We start from the raw sequence: 20,696 nt of genomic DNA, 5'->3' as shown, positions 1-20,696 counted from the left end.
GTGTGCGTGTGTGTGTGCGTATACCTTTTGTTGCTATGCATTGAGGTCACTTGAAGTTCAAAATGTTCAAGGTTCATAGTCTTCAGCAGGCTTCGTGAAAGCTCTTGAAACTCCACAGTGGTAGTTGTTCTGTATAATATCACAGACCATTGTTGTGTTTGAATAAAACAGCCACATGATTTTTCATATTGAATTGACGTCACACAAACCTGATGCACTTCACCTGCAAAAAAGACGGGTTTGGTTTATGCGACTAGAAGCTTTTGTTGTGTAGCGTTTGAATGCTTTTAAACGTATCGATTTCTGTTTATTTTTTATTGTGTAAAAGATTTATTTTGACATAATTCACTATCATTTGTAATGCCTATATGGTAAAGACATTTGATTATTATTGGATATTGGAGGCTGACGTCAATATTTCAATTAAATGTAAATGTTTAAGAGTTTAACTTTTTTTCTTTCGCCAAATCCAGTCTGGCAAAACACAAAGTTCTTGACATGTTTGTGATTATGATCTGTTAAAAGTTATGAGAGTATGGTGACAAATCGGCTACATGTACTGAGACACACACATACACCACGTACCTTATCTTCTCTCACTCTTTGTCAGTGAGTTTTTCGAAAGAGGAGTGTGATTTCAAAAGTTAGCTCACAAGATAAGAAACCTTTGGGATCAGCAGCTGTTAATCAGCAGCTCTGTGATCTCTGTGCTCTCCAGTTTGAACTAATTCAACTCACCTTTCACATTACATGCATGTGATTGTTGAGAGGATAGACAGTATAGCATCTCATTGCTGCATAAACTGCCTCTACCTTTTTGAAGGTCTTGACTGTAGGAAGTTTGGAAAGATCCGTTGCTAAGTGAGGAAAGCAGCTGTCGCTACCAGCATCCAAATACCCAAAAGATTTCTTGCCATCTTGCCATCATTCCAAATGGGTGTTTGTCAAAGAAGCGATGACTAAGAAGCTTCCAATCACAAAAATTAGAGATGCAGTACTAAATAAGGCAGGTGGAAAATAAATCAGCTGAGGCGTTGAAAAATGTGCTCTTGGAATTTAAATGCCTCCTTTTTTTTTTACAGTCAGTTGGCTTTGACATATCGCGATGACGCATTATCGTTTGAAGATGTATTGTATTGTTTATTTTGTGATACTCACAAAAGTGTAGCACAGTCTTGAAGTGTACTGTTGTTCATCCATCAGACTCGATTAGGATGTGATACCTTATTAAGGATTATTCATCATAAGCATTCAACATAAGTGGTAAATAAAGAGGAATAGTTGAGTTTAACACAGAGTTGATATCCGCTCTTCCACTCAGTGCTAAACCCACTTCATTAATTTCTTGTCGGAAAACGTTTTTTCCTCCCTCCCTAAGTTAACACCCCGAGAGATCAGTCCCCAGGCTCTTTTCCTTTGGGTTTCGATTCAGATTGATGATCTGTTTGTTTCTCTCACACACTTTGTCTCCATGGGAGCTTTCTCTATTTTGTGAGGACGCTCTAAAAGAAACAGTGGGGGGGTGGTCATCGGTATTTAACAATGTTATTAAAAAGCAAAGCGTTTCAGGTGGTGTTTGGCCTTTTTCATGTGTTCAATATATTGTATCTGAAGGCTTACTTTTGGAGGTTCAACTGTTTCACAAAGGGAATTTTGTGAGAGAAATGTGTGGTATTTTAATAATAACTGAGGCAGCTAGTGTGAATTTTTGGGTGTTGGTTAGTTTCAGAGGCTTCCAAGGGAGAAGATGTGCTGAGCTGGATAGTTTTTTGAGGCAGAACCGGAGTTTAGAGAGTACCCTATCGATCCTGTTGACATGCTCCCCTTTGGGGAATGCAAATGTTTCTGTTCTTCACACAAACATCCAACCCTACCGGTAGTGGAACCCTAATTAACTAGGGATTGGAATACCATGGCCTTTTCCTTTTGACATTTTCATATTTCAGAAAGACATTGTTTAATGATTCTTCAAAAAAGACAACTCTCGTCTTTATTATCCGGGTAAAGGACAATGCGGTCAACACTTATATTTGTTGAACATTTGTAGAAACTAAAATTAAAACACCTTTGAGTTGATCCTGGGTAATTTTAGTCGCACTGTCGTCCCCATTCCTTGCTTGTCTGCTTTATCTGTCGAGCTCTGGTGCGAGCTGAATGTGTGATAGCTGCTGTATAATGTACGTGTTATATCTTTACTGCGAAACCACACAACACAAGTGTTTACCACAGCGGAGGAGACCTACTGCATCCCCAGGTATCCACCCGTCTCTGAGAGACCTCAGGGATCATCGGTCCCAACACTTTGCAGCTCGCGTGAGGAAGATGAGACCTAGCAACCACTCTGCCTCAACAGCCTCTCGGTTGTCGAGGCTTAAACGGCATCGCTGTAATGTCAGGAATTAAATATAGAAGCTTAATGGCACAAGTGACATCTCTTAATTATGTCTTTTTTTTTTTAAATATAGTGGTCGCTTTTAGATAGAAAAAAAAAGGTTTTCAAGCCTGAATATAATTTTTTGTCTGGTCAATTGGAGGTTTCAAGTCTTCTTTATTTGGTAAAGAGGATTCAGAGGGCAGCATTAAGGACATCTATCTTAGCACTGGCAGCACTTACTCTACGTTCCCACGTCTAACAGTAAATCGCTCATTTGTGTTGAGCAGAAAGAATTAGTTGATTAATCAATAAGTCGACTGACAGAACATTTTAAGAATAATCATTAACTATTTTTACGACCGCTTTAGTCATTTAGACAAAAATTGGCAAGCATTCCCTGTTTCTATTCTTCTCAAATGTCAGGATTTGATGGTTGCTTTTGGCCATTTTCTGATAACCTTTGGGTTTTAGAGTTTTGGTTGGACAAAATAATAATTTTAAGACATGACCTCAAACTGTGGGTCATTTTAACCATGTTCAAATATCTTATAGGAAAAGCAATTAATCAAGAAACTAATTATCTGATGAGTTGATAGTTGCTGCCCTACATTTGTGATAATAGGAGACTCGAAATATACAGTAAATGTCCCATTTTTAAAGATCAGGATTCAACGATTTTTTCCCCAGCGTGTTTGCCGTTTGAAAAGTTTCATTAAAGCCTCATCATCGATGTGTTATGATCAATTAATTTGTAGTCAGGTCAGACCGGCCCACCTGAACTGGAATATAAAATAAGACAAAAGCATGACTGGAAACAGTTTTGGTGCTTTGGATACACACGTTTCCAGTGTTGTTCTGTGTTGCTTCTAGTAGTTAATAAAATCTGTTTTCTAGGAAATAAAAAAAAGTTCTTTAAAATAAAATCAATAAATGTAAATTGCAACAGGATAATTACAAAATATCAGAGACTCATATTTAAGGAGGATCTTTTAATACCTGATAAACAACTTGTCGTTTTTTTGATATCCAAGATAACAAGTGATGCTTTTTTCTAAGATGGCACCAAACGACTGGAAGCTTAAAGGCAATGGAATTATTACTTAATAATTAATTAATGTCAAAATAAGAAATTTCCTTGTGTTGAATGGAAAACTGAATGGAAAAACACGGCTTTAGAGTTTGTGACATCAGCCATTGATTTCTTAGGACATTTTTAAAACCTGGATTTATGTTTACTTTATGGTTGAAACTAATGACTATTGATCAAATCTTTTAGTCTATAAACTGTCAGAAAATAGTAAAAAAATATCCATCTCCATTTCCTTGAGCCTTGTTTTGTATTGAAAACAGTCTAAAACACAAAGATACTTCAGAATAATATTTAACAGAACATCTTCACATTTGAGAAGCTATCATCAAATGCTGTTGGGCAGGTTGCTTGATGAATAAAACACTCGTTTCTCTCAATAGTCAATACTTTATTCTTTCAGCTACGTGGCTGATTCCGATTTCGGTCCGACCCGCCCTATTTTAATCATAGCCGATTCAGATTTTCTTTCTTAAAACTATAATTGACAACATGGCTCCAAACCGACTTTCTTTCACTGACCCAGAAAGTAATTCCAACCATCCTAAGGTCAGTGTAAACAGTCAACAACTCAAAATGAGGTCCTTTTACATTTCTTATTGTCATCTATTTGCATAAAACAATTAAAATGATCAGAAATTGCATTATTGTATTTTCATTTAAACACTCGCTTTGATTAAAACAAATCATCAGCATTAGTAGTTTTATTTATGTATTATGAGCTGCTTATTAATCTTGCAGCAGTGGCACACGTGTGTCGACGGGACCGACAATAGATCTGAGATATGAGACTGACCTGCCTGACGTGGGTCACGGCCAATTGGCTGACATCTGGCCGGTTTCGATCGCCAATCTCCACAGTGGTAGTTTACGGCAATCTTTACAGTTATTGAAAGTTTTTGAATTTCTACAAAGGAGGAAAGAGCCTTGAGCTAAGACAGTGACACGCAATGATAATTATGCAAACACATTTCATGATACCCCCTTAATCAAAGCATAGTTTTTAATAAATCCCTTCAGAAGTGAAGCTGTGTTTTGAGAGCCTCATTGAATGTACAAATACTGTACTAATTTAAAAGTATTCTTTTCTTTGAATTTGGTGCTGATCCTTTGCCGCGCATGTTTCGGGCTATTTGAATTGCTACTAAATGCTCTCCCACATCGCCGTTGCCACTCAGATGCGGTATTGCTGCTTGATTAGAACCATTACCTTGAGTCTCAGCCGAGTATTGCTCAATTGAATGCTGTTTTTCAGTCTTTGTTCGCTCCTGCTCTTGTATGAATTCTATCTAAAGTTCATTATCCTTGAGTTTGTTTTGCTGCAGTTTGACTACATGTTGGATGAAATCGCTACCAAGGTGGCTTCAAATGAGCCTAATGAAAGGTTTTATTGCGCTCTATTGACGGCGTCTAAACTGTTGATTTGACCACAATGGAAGACACTTTCACATCTTAAGGCGCCACGTACGAAAGCACAAATGAAAGTACGTATAAAAGCACGGCCAGACAAGTGTGTGAATGCGGAGGAGCCATAGTCTGAGTAGATGTCCTCATTAGTGGCCATTTTATTGTGACATGCCAATAGATTCACAATACCGTAAAAGTCAATCAGCTGCATATTGTGTGCACATCAGCTAAAATCTCTGCCTCTACAGTTGATGAGTGTGAAAGAAATGCCACTCTTAAAATCACAGATTTAGCATTACAACATTCATTTTTGAGAAAACTGTATCTGAGAACTAAAGGTTCCACCACTGGTAATTCATAGGGTGTCGTTTTATTCTTTTTGATCCTGTTATAGCAAAATTAATATGTTTTAACAGTTGGCAACCATCATTTCATTTTCGTCCGCAAACGGTGAGTATAAGTGGAGGCCGACAATATCTCGGTGTGAAAAAGAAATGATTTCATTTTCTTGAACTCACAGTTAGACTTTGGCATGCTATTTCTTTGGCAGTGTAAAGGAATTAAAATATTACAGTGGATAATGAATACATCAGAAGTCACAGGAATACTTTGGCTTTAGCTCCAGTGTGCAAAACATCAACTAAATGCAAAATAACATTTGAATTATAATGTAAAAATAAAAAAAAGAGGTATTACTTAAAAGCAATCATGGGACCAGCATGCAGCAACAATCCTGCTGACAACCTGTTGCGACCTTAAGTTAAAGTCTCGGGGAGCACAGAAAGTAACAAGAAAAGTCACAGCCATATGAAACAATGTCAGTTTTTCAATCATTGTATTATTTTCATAAATAGCAAGAATTCTAATAATTCTTTTGCCCTTGTGATTCAGTAAAATATGTATGTTGGACCTTTTTTCGTACAGTGCTTGTGTGTCTCTTTTCTCAAGGAAAATTGTATTTGCTGCCTGGTTCTTGTGAAATATAGACCTGCGTACAGTAAACACGAGTGAGGCTGCGAAAGAGGCCTCAAGTGCATTATTTTTCATGGTTTTATTTATCGTTTCTAAATACAAGCTTCAAGTATTGATTAGAATTCGACATCAAAAAGCATTTAGAGAAGAAGGGAGGATGTCAGACTGCTTGTATGGCCACGGGCACACATGGAGTGATTTGGAAGTGATGCATGCAAAGTCATGCGGTGGTATTATGTGTGGCCATCATTGAGTCATGTGGCCAGTGAGCTTTTTCAACAGTACAATGCTGGCATTTTCTACTAAAGCACATTTCCACAGCTGTTTGATTCAACATTTGTTCTTGAATTTGCAGCTTTGTAATACTATTTCAACTAATATTTTAAGTAATATCTCTTTTACTGAACCAACAACAACACATCATCACTCCGGGTGTCCCGTGATCAAATCACCGGCTCGGCTGTATCAGTGTCACGCTCTACCTGTTGCGTTGGATGGGACCAGTTACATTGCCAGTAATCAACCATCACCATTCATGAACCCCATTAATGCGTGAGGAGTGCAATGTATCCACCAGAGGCAGCTGATTTTCTTTCAGAATCAATCGCGCGACAGTTCACGCAGGGCTGCACACGTGTCCTCAGGAATGACCTCATACGCTCTTGGCACTTAGGCGATCCAATTGCCACATATTGGAAATTGAAAACCTCACTTCACACTGTAAATTTTTTTGACATTGTCAGAGCTGTTATGTACGGTCCTGCCACTGTGTGCGGAGAGATGTTGGAGGATTGTTTATTGTAGTCTGGAAAGGGAACGAGCTAGCTGGTCTAGTAAAGAGGTCACAGGCCCTGAATTTGTTTAATCTTGTTAATGGTTTTCATCAGAGCCCCTGATGCACTCAAGCAGTCAGCGTGGTGGCTATTTAATGCACTTACTTTACTGTACCAGCGTTGTCCGAGAAGCACACTGACACAATTCAGATTTACTATATCTATTGTGTTCAGTCTGCATGTGAATGGCTCTGTTAAACATAGACTTCTCCACAGGAAGTCATGCAGTTTTAATTGATAAAAGAGTCAGTTTTGGTCAAACAATAGAACAATAGTTCCCTTTCCTCATCTTATGAATAAAGAAAATGAATGCCAGGATGTGTGATTACTTTTTTCTTTATTTCTATTTTTTTTAAGGGAAGGCTGAATACACTGCAGACTTTCATCTCGGCCCGTGCATGAAGAATAATTAATTTGCCATTGTTCACGTTGTATCATGATGAACAATGTCTGTTTCAGGGTGTTGCCTGATCTCATTGGTCTACTTTTGTAAATGCAAATGTATTCTGCTACGTGGGAGTTTGCTCTTCGGTTGCCGATGCTGCTGAAACGCGGTTAGCGCTTTGCCGGTGATGTTGTTGCGTTTAGAGAATACGCGCAATGCAATTCCACACACCAAAACGTCCGCTTGTTCCATTAACCAACTTGAAACATTTAAATTTAGTCAAGGAAACAGGGCCAGCTCGTCTTCAAAGTAAAATCAATTTCATGATTGATTTTAGAAGAGCTAAATTAACTAAATAATCAAACACAGTGTATAACTGTTATGAAGTCATATTTCTCCCACTTTAACACAACTGATCTTGAATACATTCCCCAATGGGCTCAAACACTGGAATTATGTGAACAGAATGATTAATTATTCATAAAAAACATAGATATGTCTCTATGTTTATAATAAATAATTAATCATTCTGTTTACTTAACTCTGATCACTAGCCTTTAATTAGCGTTTTCAATACGTCAGTCTCCAACAGGCTGCTCGTGCTAGCTACATGGTGCTTATCGTACTTTTCAAATTGCTTTCTTTTTAAGGAATTACCGAGGTTTTCTGCCTGCTGCCCTTTGGCATTTCAGTCCAGCCAATCAGTTTCCTCCCATCGAAAAACGCTATTTCAGACTCTTTAGTCATCTATTATTAATTAGTACTAATCAGTGTTATTGCCGCCTCCTTGTTAAATAACATTTAATTGATTCAGTGTAGGCTACACAGAGACACTGCACGCATGAAAAGCAAAATTAAGCTGTGCTATAATTCTATGAGAAAAATGATTTGATCTGCTCGTTCTATGAACTCAGTATTTGTCCCCAAATGAATGTGTCAGCGCGATTCATGATATATAGTCATAGGAAATGTTTATTACACTGTAGTTAATAAAGAGGTTCTGGGTTTCAATAAACAACTTTTTAATAAACAATAAATCGCTCCTGAACAAACGCTCCTGTGAACTTGTGGTGCAGGAAGTATTTATCCTTTCAAAGAAAAGTACTAATGCCACGTCTGATTCCCTCTGATTTCAGTACCCTGTAAGCACAGGTGATATGAATAGTCACAATATAACTTTACTAAGAGGGTGGAAACTACAAGCAGTGAAAGTGACTGAAGTGAGAGTGGGTTGATAGTTGTTCAAATGTTTGAATTTGACTTAAAGGAAATGACCCTATCCGCTTTTCTTTAGATACATTTAGAGAAAAGACTGCAAAGCAAATGTGGCATAGGGAGATAGTTGAGCATGCCCCCTTAACCCTTTTTCCTACTCTTCTTGGTTTGTTGTCAAAGTTCCACAATGAAACCCAAATGCTTTGTGTTAAGGAGGAGATCCAAGGCTGTAATGCACACAATGTGTGCGTGTACACGTGTGTGTGTGTGTGTGTGTGTGTGTGTGTGTGTGTATGTGATTAGTGGTGTTTTTTTTACTTATTTAAAAGTTTGGTTCGAGTTTCTGTTACTTCACTATTCTTACTTGTCTCTACATCCTACTCTGAAGTTGTATTTCTGGGTTTTCAGCACCCTGCGTGGCATTGACCAAAACATCTAAGCTCAGCTTTGTTGACTGTGCAGTAGCACTTCCTGTCAATTAACATGATGACCAAAGAAGACGCCTTGACATGCACACAGACCGGTTCATTTATACAAAAAAAGAAGAAAAGATTCAGATTAAGCCATCGAGGGAAGTTTTAGAGTTAGTTTTTAGAATTTTTCATTTTAGTTTTATTCTTCGTTGAGTTACTGAAGGAACAATTTCAAATCTAGACTAATGGGCTTAATTTCATTTAATATGGCTGCATATTTTTTGGCCCAAGGGTGCCAATGTCCTCTTTGCTGAAATTGCTAGTTTGCTTTTAGCTGTGTAGGGCTAAATATCTGCATTGGGATTTGAGTTGTTGCTTTATTATTTCGGAGCTTGATATTTTAGCCCTAAGGCTCGGCTCCCTCTGTTCCGTATCTTTGGCTGATCTTGGCAGTTCCAGTCGGCGATCCTTTTGTGACTCAAACACTTCCGGGAATAACGAGCCACATTGCCCACTTCCTGAGGAATGAGAAACACATGCTCTCTCAAGATCAAGCTCCACTCACTCCCCTTTTTCTATGCTCGACCCCCGACATTGTTCTTCCGTCTTGACTTGCCCTGCTAACCATGTAAACCTCCACACACTGTCTGCTGAGTCAGGTGTTTGGCATTTGAAATGAAATGAACACATTTGAAATGTAGGTGTGTTTGTCATAAATACACGCGTCGGTTATTCACCAAAACAGAAAGCCGAGCAGATGTTCTCACATTTTGACAGACGCCATGCATTGCAGATGAGATTGTTCCAGCAGCTGTCTCTCGCAGGTTGCACATTTTAGTCCTCATATACAGAGAGAGTCTGCCCTTCTATACACTCATGAGGCCTCAGCTCACATCTCTCGACTACTAATTCAGACAGAATAATATAAAAGTTGTTAAGGCTGCAGTTTGTCTAATTAGTGAATTTAACGATATGCTTTCTCTCTCCCTCTAATTGGAGGAAAAGATGAGAAAATGGGGATGAGTGACATGCATAAGTTGTGCTTCCCTCTCCCTCAATCACTACCGTGGGAGTGTCTGTATGGAGCTGTATGAATGGGAAGCAGGCCAATGCTGGAGGAAAATGTCAAAGATAACAACGCTGACTGACGAGTTTGAAAAGAATTGACTTTATTCAAATGTACATTTTGGTTATACACTTAGAAAGTCCATGCTCTTCAGGGAAGTTTTGTTCCACATTTAGTTTTCGTGAGCACAAGGTTGTCAAGTGAAGTAGTGTCAGGTCATATTACCTGTCGTTGACGCAGGGCAAATGAGCCCAGTTTACTTTTCCTTGATTATTAAGCTGAAATAAACAGATCCTTTCCTGGTTTTACTAACTTTTGACGACACAAAGTAACATCATTAAAGCTGAGGACAGCACAATACTATGATTATTCTGTTGTACCAATATCTAGGTCATATGGCCAGTATCTTCTTTTTGATAGAGGCCATTTCATATCTTGATTATGAAATGTATTACAGCTTTACACTGACTGTTAACATGCATGCACACAAATACAGAGTACTTTGATTAAGACAATACATTGATTGAACTAATGAGTTTCACATTTTCTGAGAAATTATAGATAGTAAATGTTAGTTTTATTAAATGTAGTTGTGTATCACAATACCTTACATGATTTAGAACGATTGGATTCCATTGAAAGATGATCAATTCAAAAATTGAAGTATCACCCTATCCTATTTATATCCCTTGAGGGATAATTCTGTTGATAATCCATATTTTTCCTAAGCTCAACAAATCCCAACACCAAAGCCAACAAGGAATTGATCCCAGTGAAAAGTGTGAAAGTACCAAAGCTTTTTCCCTGGGCCGTACCAGAAAATGCTTAAAAACACCAGTGCCTCACTATTGTTCATTTGTGACACGTTCCTCCATTACTATTAATACGGGAGCTGTAGTTTATTTTTAGGCAACCCCAAATACACTATCCTGCTTCAGTAATTACTCACTCACACGCTTGCAGCTGAAAATAGTCCCCAACTAATGCACAATAAACTCCTGTGAAGGAGTGACAGAAGGATGAATGTATTATTGGTTTTGGTCTTTTTATAGGATTTGTTGAGAATAACAAACTATATAGACTATTGATAGCTTCAGCCTTTACATATGGATACAAATAGTACATTAGTTGATGACTTACTCCTTGTGTGTGGGCCTAATTAGTGCTAATTTATTCTTACTGTGCTGTTCAAAACATGCCTTTTCAGAAGAGGAATGCTTGGCCTGTGGTGTTTCTGCTTGCCGCTTTCTTGCGAAGGGCTCGTACAAACAACTTGACTCTCACCACGGCGCTTCCTTTGGTCCTCAGCGAAACACCTGCCGTTACAGCGTGGTGTCACACACCCAAGTTGCAGCTACTCACGGTTATGAACAACGGTGAAACAGGACTACTGTCTGCAATCGTCATCTTTAGGTAACTAAAAGGGCCACAAAAAATACAGTTGTATTATGTTAAGATATCAAAAGTTCCTCTATTTGGAATAATTTTACGCCTAATAACTTACGACCCGCCCAAAGCACTTGTTTTAATGTGACAAAATTGAAAATAATAGTTTAGTTTCCTAATATATGGTCATTTTCTTCACATAATGCCCATTTGCTGTGATCGTTTTTGAGATGTGAGCGACGGCCACAGGGTCCTGAAGCTCCATCTCAGCTGCTACACAGAGAGCGGTGTGCTTGTTTATTAAAATTGGACATGTCGCGTGTCCAAATGGCAACAAAATCGAAAAAGCACTCCATGGGGGGCCCCACAATACACCCACCAAGTGTGAAGTAGATTGGATGAGCGGTTCGAGATAGGCAAAGGAGGGACAGACAGTTGGACGGACAGTCGACCAGAGAAGAGATTCTTTGCTTTGTATTTAGATATTAGTCATCTTCAAAAATAATGAATGAGAAGCTGCAACTATAGCCATCTACGGGGAGTGGCAGAAGAGCCTGATATCTGCAGACCATTCTGTCCCCTGAATATGTGGCTTTGCTAGTTAATCATGATGAGAACAACAAGAAGTCATAAAATAACAGGACTGGGTTCTTTCTTTTTTTTTTAGACCTAGTGTCTGTTTCTTTTATGAGCCATTAGCTACCATATAATGCACTCCTACTGTGCAATTAGGGTTCTCATTTTCACATGAATCCCATTTGTAAGTGGGATCAAATGTTTGTCACTTCTGACTCTGTTTGTTGTTGATGGGCCGAGCAATAACCCTGTTAGTGTAAAGAATGAATTAATCTTGTTATGCATTTTCTTCAGAAGCGGTTCCACACAATTAGGACAGCAATCTGAATTTATTTCTGTTTGTTTGTTGGATTCTGGTCCCACGTTGTGGTTAATGAATCTGGAATCAACTGTGTTGAGCGAATACGCAATCGAGAGAAACAAATTCACAGTGGAGGAAAAAATAGCATCCATAAATGTTGTGAGCTTTTAGCTGCATGAAGCTGGAGGACATGTTACTCAAAACACCTTAACAACGGCACTTAATGTGTAAATTACATTGCAAATGCAGGATGCATTTAATAGCTTTTCCATCCCCAAACAATCCTCCTGGCGACATGGACATGCCAGCATTGCTGTCCTCCTCATACCTTATGCTTGCGTCGGTAATAAGATTGATATTTTAACTCCGGCCCCCAATGACTCATGGAAGCTAAACGTTCCTGTGGTTGTTGTTAGGCTGCTGTTTTTCAAGGGCTCTCAGGGGTTCTTAGCTTGTTGTTGAGTGTGATATTATGGAACAAATAGCATGGCTTCACGGTGGTGCAGATGATTTAACCGCCCTCAGGGCAATGAAAAAAGGAAAATGATTTTGTGTGGCTTGACATTGTACAAGTTGTTGTTCTGAAGGTGTTTTGAAGCTTTCTATTTCCTCCATGCTTCCTAAGAACGTGCAGATGTAAAAAAAAAAAGGCCTAAGTTTCACAACGTCTAAAGGTAAAAATACCTTTTGGGCCAAACTCTGGAAAGAGCAACAATCGGTTAACCTACATAATTGCCATTCACTTCTGGATTTAGGACTTATGCATGTTGTCTGTATGCTGTGCAGCTCTCCTCAGTCTCCTTCAGGCCCAGCGCCGACTATGTTGTCTGTCTGCTCTGCTCTATCGGAGATGCTGTGGCTTTAATCCTTTGCCCACGGGGGACAGCTGACATGGATGAGAGTAAACTGTTGACATGGTGCTGTCTCCTATGCTCTCTGATCAAAGACGGTGCAGCCCTCCTGTTTCACAACCTGCCTTCAAATATGCTGCAAGTGTCTCCACAGAGACACCCTCCATCTTTGTTTCACACTTCATGTTCACCCCTGTTTTCCCTGCAGTGAACTGTTATGTTGGATGGTAACAAAGCGGCCTTTTATGACTTCACCCATTTTGCCTCGTGACCTCCCTCCAAACCATGAATTTGATTTAGAAAACACTGTAAGTGGCTCATGCCATCGTGGAGACCAGTTTTGGAAACAATAATGCATTGACTTTAAGTACAGGGAAAGACTTGGCTTGATGTAGTGCTTAGTTTAATTAATCCCCAGTAATGATGCAACTATTAGTAAGAGCTGAGATTGTCTTAAGTGGCTGTAGGTGTGTGTGTGTGTGTGTGTGTGTGTGTGTGTGTGTGTGTGTGTGTGTGTGTGTGTGTGTGTGCGTGTGCGTGTGTGCGCGCGTGCGCGTGTGTGCGTTTGATGTGTGCAGATGCTGATGAACTCCATCTGACTGTCTTAAGGAGGTTTAGCTTCAGGAGTCCAGGGAGTTGTGCTGTTTTTCTGAAGTTACCTTTTAACCTCATGAGACTCAGTGTGATCTACATTAGTCATGTTTACAGCGTCATGATGCATAGCGTGTGCGTTTACAGTAAGAGAAAGGAACTTCTGTCACATAGCTTACGTACATGGAGATTTTAAACTGTTGATGTTGGGAGAATCCTAAAAACATCCATATTCTGGATCTGTTTTGGGAGATAATATTATGTGCTGTATATATTATTTTTTTATCATGGTGCCAAGTTCTGATCTGCTCGGTCTAGCTCATTGCTAGTGATGTCTTTCAATGCTTTGACATACAGGAAGAGACTGTTTTGTTAGTTTTAGGGCATTTTGGCAAAGGCAACCGTCTGAATACATTTTAGTTTTGTATTATTTGTAACGTGTTGTACAAAAAAAGCTGTGGTACTACACGGATTATCTAAATGGATTAAAACAAAACTGTATTGCAGCTGGCAAACATGATTTCTCCTTCATTTTGATTCTGGCAGATTGTCATCTCTGCTTTTGTTTTAGTTTTTCCTGCCATTCCCTTTTACACAGAAACAATCTGCCCACCCGATTGTTTGCATCCTTCTAGCAACAGCCAACCATTATTAGCCAATACATTTCTGGGTTTTCAATGCGACAGTGGGTTTCCACCGCTTGAGGCAACACAAAACACTCTTGTTTTGCTTGAGCACCTGATTGACAATGACTTCTGCTATAGACATTTTCTTCCCTACTGGCACCGGCTGCATCCGTTGTGGAGCACATTTTCTCCAATGAGTTTGATTATTGCAAGTCTGGGACTAGCGAGTGTGTATACTTAAGGACACTTTGTGCCTCTAGCATTCGCTGTAATTCTGTTGACAATGTTTGATTTCTTTTGGGCAATTTGCCTTCTGAAGCTCAAGAGACTTTTGTGGCCAGAAGACAGAGGGTTGATTGTCTACACTCCTGATAACATACATTGTCTGGATGTTACTGAATGAAATTTTCACTTAGGAGCTTCGCAGGCCAGCCATTGTGACATTGTATATGCTCGTGTATAGGGCTGCATGTATCCATTATTTTAAGAATTGATTATTCCACAGATTATTTCATACATAAATGGAGTAATCGGGTATGGAGAAATGTTTGTGCTTTATTGAGAAGCAATAATAAAAATGCAAAAAAAGAAAATTTGACTGAACAACTAATTGATTTTCAACGTTCTGATTGCTTAAATTTTATACAATAATATTACAGGTCGAACCTAGACCTTAGTTTAAAAGAAGAATAGCCTAGATGCAAAATATGTAAATCAGTGATTTAAAAAAATGAAAATAAATTGCAATAATGATTTGTATTAATCAAGAAAGGCCTTCTCGAGTTTCAGCCCATGAAATATGCTTATATTGCAAACATATTGATCGCCCACTCTATTTCAAATGTTTTTCTTTCCCAGCCCAGCTGCTGCTGTAACATGATTGGATTGATTCTAAAAGTAAGAGAGCAAAAAGTATCATAGGGGCCGAAAGAGACGCTCATCTTGTTTTTCTGCAGATCCCGCATGGTGGAGGTCATTACAACCCATTAAGGCAGTGTGTCACATGATGGCATGTGGGCTGAAAGCAAATGATTTTTTTCCTTCACATTGTCACCAGTGGGCTCCTGCTTCAGTTTGCACTCGTTCAGTTTTTGAAACTAGGAAGTTCAGGAAACTTAATAGCCCAGCCAAGATATATCCCGAGTCAAAAGTGATATTTTTTTAAAGTATGTTTCAGTAACTGTCAGCGCGGGGAGCTGCAGTCCCTCCTGGGAGTAGCTGCAACAGCTGCAATTTGGGAAGAGATTTGAGGCCCTTCAACTGAAAATTTATATCAAACTAAAGTGTAGAAGTACTTTAACAGAAAATCTACAAGCTTAAGCATACATCATCAGTTATACGTGTACTACCCATTAATGTTAATATAAAAAATATAATTTATTAATAAGAAAACATGGATTTTGTTCTGTGACACGTTTATATGTGTTATGCCATGTTTATATGTTCAATGCAATTTTCAGATTCAGAGCCTTTCTTTTAATCATCCCTGCCAAATCAAATCGTAAAATCTACCACCTCAAATGTCAAACTGGCTGATTGTGCTGCATTGAGGGCACATTTCGTTCTCCATTGGCACCAACGATTGTAACTCTAATGAATTCTCTTATTTATAAATCACAAGTCACTTTGTTGCTATCGTTTGACATTCGCAATGTACATTTGAAATAGACTGTTGGATAAGCTGTTGAAGTATTTGTTCAGGCTTTAATTGAAACGGTTCTTTCCCTGTGGAGTTTCTCACGTCTGTGTCTGCCTCCCACAGCTGCATCAGGTGGCCAACCTCCCCATGCTGAAGACGGGCACCATGGGACTTCAGGCGTAATGAGGGAGAGGAGGGCAGCTGGTGACCCCTATTGGTCCTATTCAGGTGAGCTCTCATTTGTGCGCTGGCCAGAGATCTTAGTGGGAGGGGAAATGCGTTTCTTTGACTTGTTCACCTCAGCTGTATCTTGCACATCATTTTACCTATTTTGTCTACCATTCTTACAGAAAGCGACATTTTCTCCTCACTGCTGTAGCCGGAAGGGCTCAATTAGCGTTTATATAATTGTGTACCATTACTGTATGTTTGCATTGCCCTTTATAACTACAATTAAACTAATTCACCGGAGTGGAAAAAAAACCCCACTGACGAACAACAAATTGAATATATGATCATGTTGTAGCCATGTTTTTCTTTATTATTGGTAAGGGATCAGGCATAAGATTTCTGTGAATTGAAATGCATGACCAGTTCATGTGCATTTAATTCAATCAAAAACTTTGCAACCATATTACTCTTCAACAAGTGATGTTTAAAAATACAAGTCTTCCAGCCGTCGACCTAAAACTCGAGAGATGGTCGGAAGTGGCAGCCTGAAGTGAACAGTCAGATGTACGCTCTGATGAATGATTCATTTTATGCACTTTAATACTGGTAAATATTCTCACAGTCGTTTTATGTGATGTTTATTTGTGTATTTTGGTGTGGAAGTTGTGTTTTTTTCAAGTGAAAATGGCACATTGATGTGTAAATACTGAAGTCTTTAAGTGGGAGCAGCTTCGTTATAAGCTTTTGAAAGTTGTCTGCAACAAACTGTAGTTTCAACTGTAAAAGGCATTTTGTATATACAGTTAAAGCATCAATTCTAATTTTGAAATCTGCACTCTAAAAGCTACCAACATGGAATGTTTTCTAATAAACTAGTTTTGTATCCACACACTTACATATCTAATATTTAGTTAGCGTAGAGGAAAATATAATCAACAAGAAAACGCTCCTGCTGCATTAAATCCCTTTTTGTTCAAAAGTAGGATGCTTTTTTTTTCTTATCAGACCCCGAATGATCGACAATTCAATCTAAGGTGTCTGATTTAATTGCCAATCTTGCACTCAAATAATTGCCGTAGCTGTAAGTGGTGGTGGTATGTGGTTATGCAACAAAGGATAATTTCAGTTGGGCTAGATGGGGGTGCTGAATGTCTGATTTGACTTATAATTGCTTGGCTTCTCCCATTAATCATTATATATAGCCTATTTGGTACAATTGTCAGGCTATTCATAATATTAATAGTGCCCCCTGTTTACAAAAACACAGCTGACACACAGCAAACAGTGAGGTCCATTATTCTAAAACCCCAGCTGAGCCATAGTCGCATGTACTGTGACCACCATTTTTGTTTTTACTATTTATTTATGTATTAATATACATACACACACACACAACTTAAATGGTCTTCATCAGAAATTTATAGCATATTTTTTGCTTCAGCATGGGGACGGCTGAGCTAGTGGCTAGAAGCTAACGGCGCTTGCAGCTAACGTAACTACGCTTCTGGGACTGCCGCCATGCGTCAGGACGCTGTTATCAGTCGTAACACACACACAATATAAACAAAGCACTGAGAAAATCAGATTACAACAGGGCAAGCGACTTCATTCCCTGCCCAGGTAAACATCCCCCAACTATGTCTTTACATAGCAAATAAGAGTTTGCTTATGTATTAATACTGCCTCCTGTAAAGGGAAGCTTTAAACCATGGGTGGTCAATGAGCAAAAACATAATAAACGCCTGATTCGACAATATGACCAATCAGATTTGCCTATGTAAATTCTTTGTTTCTTATCTTTTTACAGGTTAGGCAGAGTAGGAGATTTTTTTGCCGGGCATCAGTTCTGATAAGCAGACATGAATGTTCTTTAAGAGTGCTGCTTCACATTCAGCTACACACATTAACACAGCGCAAACACAGCCCTCTGTTGGCCATTGAGCAGCTCCGGTGGGAAATAGAGGTTATGTGCTTTGATCGAGGGCACCTCACTGGAAGAGCTAAGGAAGGGAGGAGCAGTGAGTTAAATTATATTTACAGGTTTCAAGGTCCAAAAACAGCCCATAGCAAATATCAAACTTGGTCTCTCTGCTCTTGGAGTGAATCACAGCTCTGAAAATTATTATAGTGATGGAATATTTTGTCTTTGGAACTGCTTTTCCGATGGTTTGGGGCAAAAAAAGTAAATACAAAAAGAGGGCAAAGAACTCTGAAAGGTTTATGTTTATGTTTGTCCTTTCATAAATGTTTATTTATGTTTTCATAGTGTTAGAGGTTGGTGTCCCACTACTGCTATAACACACTGCCGGAAACCAAAGCTGCATTATATTTCTATCCATTTGAAGTGTATTCTTTCTTCATTGTGCAGATCTTTGATTTTACTTAATGATTACTTGTTTAAATGCCCATTTTTATCACATTCTTACAAGAGGGACCAAACCTAAGTCCAGCGGTACCCAATCTTATTCAAGGCCGGTTCTGCTTTATTTTCTAATCGAGACATCTGTTTTGTTTTCGGACTTGGTACATTTCTTTGCTCAGTTATATTACAGGGCTGTATGTCTTTTTATTTGACAAGAAAATTAGGTATAATTATTTACTCTCAAAGCTGCAGGCTGATATAATACTCACTAACATTCTGTAACAGTTGTGAGGAAATATCCAGATTTGTATAATTTCTTATCAAGAGGCAAACTGGAAATTTAGAGAAGATAGGATCTCTTAATGTCATTTATTTTTATACAGGGAGGGTGAACAAAAAATGAACAACAGTCAGGCTAAGGAACTGGCTGACATTAGTTGATTTTGGACATTTCAGACCCCGTGCAGAGCTCTAATTCCTACCAGTGAAGGCAGCTGGCTGATTGTACTGAGAAAAGGGGGAGCATTGAGGGAACACAGAAATGTCCATTGCTTTGGAGAGGTAATTAGTGGCTAAGGCTGTGAATGGAGGACAGACGAGCGTGCCGTAGCAGCTAAATGGTTATTAAGGGCATTTGCTCCGTGCAAGTGAGTGTAAAAGAAATGCACACAGTCGGGTTAGCCTGAAGCTAGAAGGTACTGATGCAAAAGATACTTCATCTCTATGAGCTAGACACACGACATTCAGGGTAGCATATCACCCATTGTTTCACAGACCTCCCACATCCTTTCACTGTGTATCCTGCAGTCGATAAAGTGGTGCCGGAGAAAGCTGTTTGAAAACTGTGGAACAATTCTGCGAGCGAGTACAGTGGAGTTTCAGTTTAGAAAGTTTCTTGAATCCTTAGTTTTGTTTTTGATCAAATGGCTGAACCGTTACGGTTTAAATGAACACACTATTTTGTGAATAAATAACATTGATAATTGCTAAGTTCATACAACGCTTTTAATGTTGGGTATATGACAAAGTAGTTTGAGCTTTTTATTACGTAATGATAATAAAGTCTTCACGATGAGAAAGATTACCCTTGTATTTTACCCATTAGCCCAACACATTAAGAAATAAGGCACACAGGGCAATGGGAGCTTGTATCATTCCATATGACATGTCACCTCCCTGTGTGCTTTGCTTATGAACCTCTATGTAAGTAGCCTCAGAACCTGCACTCTGAAATTTGATTAAAAGTTATTTAAGGCGTGGTGTGTGTGCTTGTGCGCATGTGTGTGTGTGCGTGTGAGCGCGCGTGTGTGTGGGATGATATCATACTCACCATAAGACCGCCTCAGGAACAGGGCTATGCATCATTTCCCCCTTTTTATATCACTGCAGGTTTTCACATCTTCTCTGTTAGTTCCTCCGTTTTATGGGTTGGGCCAAAGCAGGCAGTAGTTTGCTTTTAAATGCACTCTTGTTGATTTATTGTTCTAGTTTAATTACAGCACAACAGTTGGAGTACCTTAATGGGAATTTGCAGAAGCATTAGGCTTGATCCCCTTTTAGTGTGTGGAATGAAAATCAAAAAAGGATAAAGAAAAGCAAATAAATAATGACATTAGATGTGGAAAAATTTAGATTAATGCCGAGAAGAAGATCTACACTTTTTCTTCCTCTTTTTTTTTTACTGCATTATGAGATTTCATCAAGGTCCTGAATTAACTTTAGTGTCATTCCAGACTGATAAGAAGCAATCATTTCAAATTAAATATTTATGTTCTTGCTGTGCTCACAGGGAGAATTATTGATGTTAATTAGAAAAAAATGCAAACTCTACTAAATTAAGGAATTAGAAATGCAGTAAAGAGCACTTGCTACTGTAGACCAAACCCCTCAGATATTATGGTAGTCCACCTCCACAAATTAATACTATAGATTTGAGACACTGCACCTCCAGTGATTTTCCACATGTATTACTTTCTCCAAGCTCTGTGCTTAGCATTGATAGAGCTCTGACTGCAGCAGTCATGGATGTTTGGATGGAAGCCATCCTGACAAGCTGCTGTAGCCACTGAGAGAGCCTGCGATTGTCTGATACGTGTGGATTATATTTCCCCTCAGCGCGACTGTTTTATTCCACTTCACTGAGGTTTCCTGTGATCATTAGCAATCTTTCCACTCATGTCTCACATAATGAAGTGAATGAAGTGTCATTTTTAATCACTTGGTACGTTGATCCAACTTCATTAGTAGTTTCGAGGATACAGAACAAGATTAGCTAACTCACTGCTCTTCATTATCGGGGCTGTTTGTTTAGACTTTGAGTTGACCCTGTTGTCTATTGCTGCACCCACCTTCTGTAGTTTCAGATCCATCACATCCTTCTCTTTACCTTTTGGTAAAAATATGAAGCAAAAATTGGACTGATGAGGTATTCCTATACCTTT

General features: G+C 38.8%; 1 protein-coding gene across 1 annotated transcript in view; it reads left to right on the top strand.

Annotated features, from left to right (window-relative positions):
* Positions 1 to 20,696, top strand: part of ca16b (carbonic anhydrase XVI b) — a 93,612-nt gene that overhangs the window by 5,889 nt on the left and 67,027 nt on the right. The window contains exon 2 of the mRNA XM_068594255.1: positions 15,846 to 15,950. Coding sequence (XP_068450356.1) covers positions 15,846 to 15,950 — 105 coding nt within the window. The remainder of the gene's footprint in view (positions 1 to 15,845; positions 15,951 to 20,696) is intronic.

Source organism: Clinocottus analis, unplaced genomic scaffold, assembly GCF_023055335.1.
Source record: "Clinocottus analis isolate CAN_PGR_092001 unplaced genomic scaffold, fCliAna1.0.p SCAF_3, whole genome shotgun sequence".
NCBI lineage: Eukaryota > Metazoa > Chordata > Actinopteri > Perciformes > Cottidae > Clinocottus > Clinocottus analis.
The sequence above is the reverse complement of the archived record's forward strand: the minus strand, read 5'-3'. Positions and strand labels throughout refer to the sequence as shown.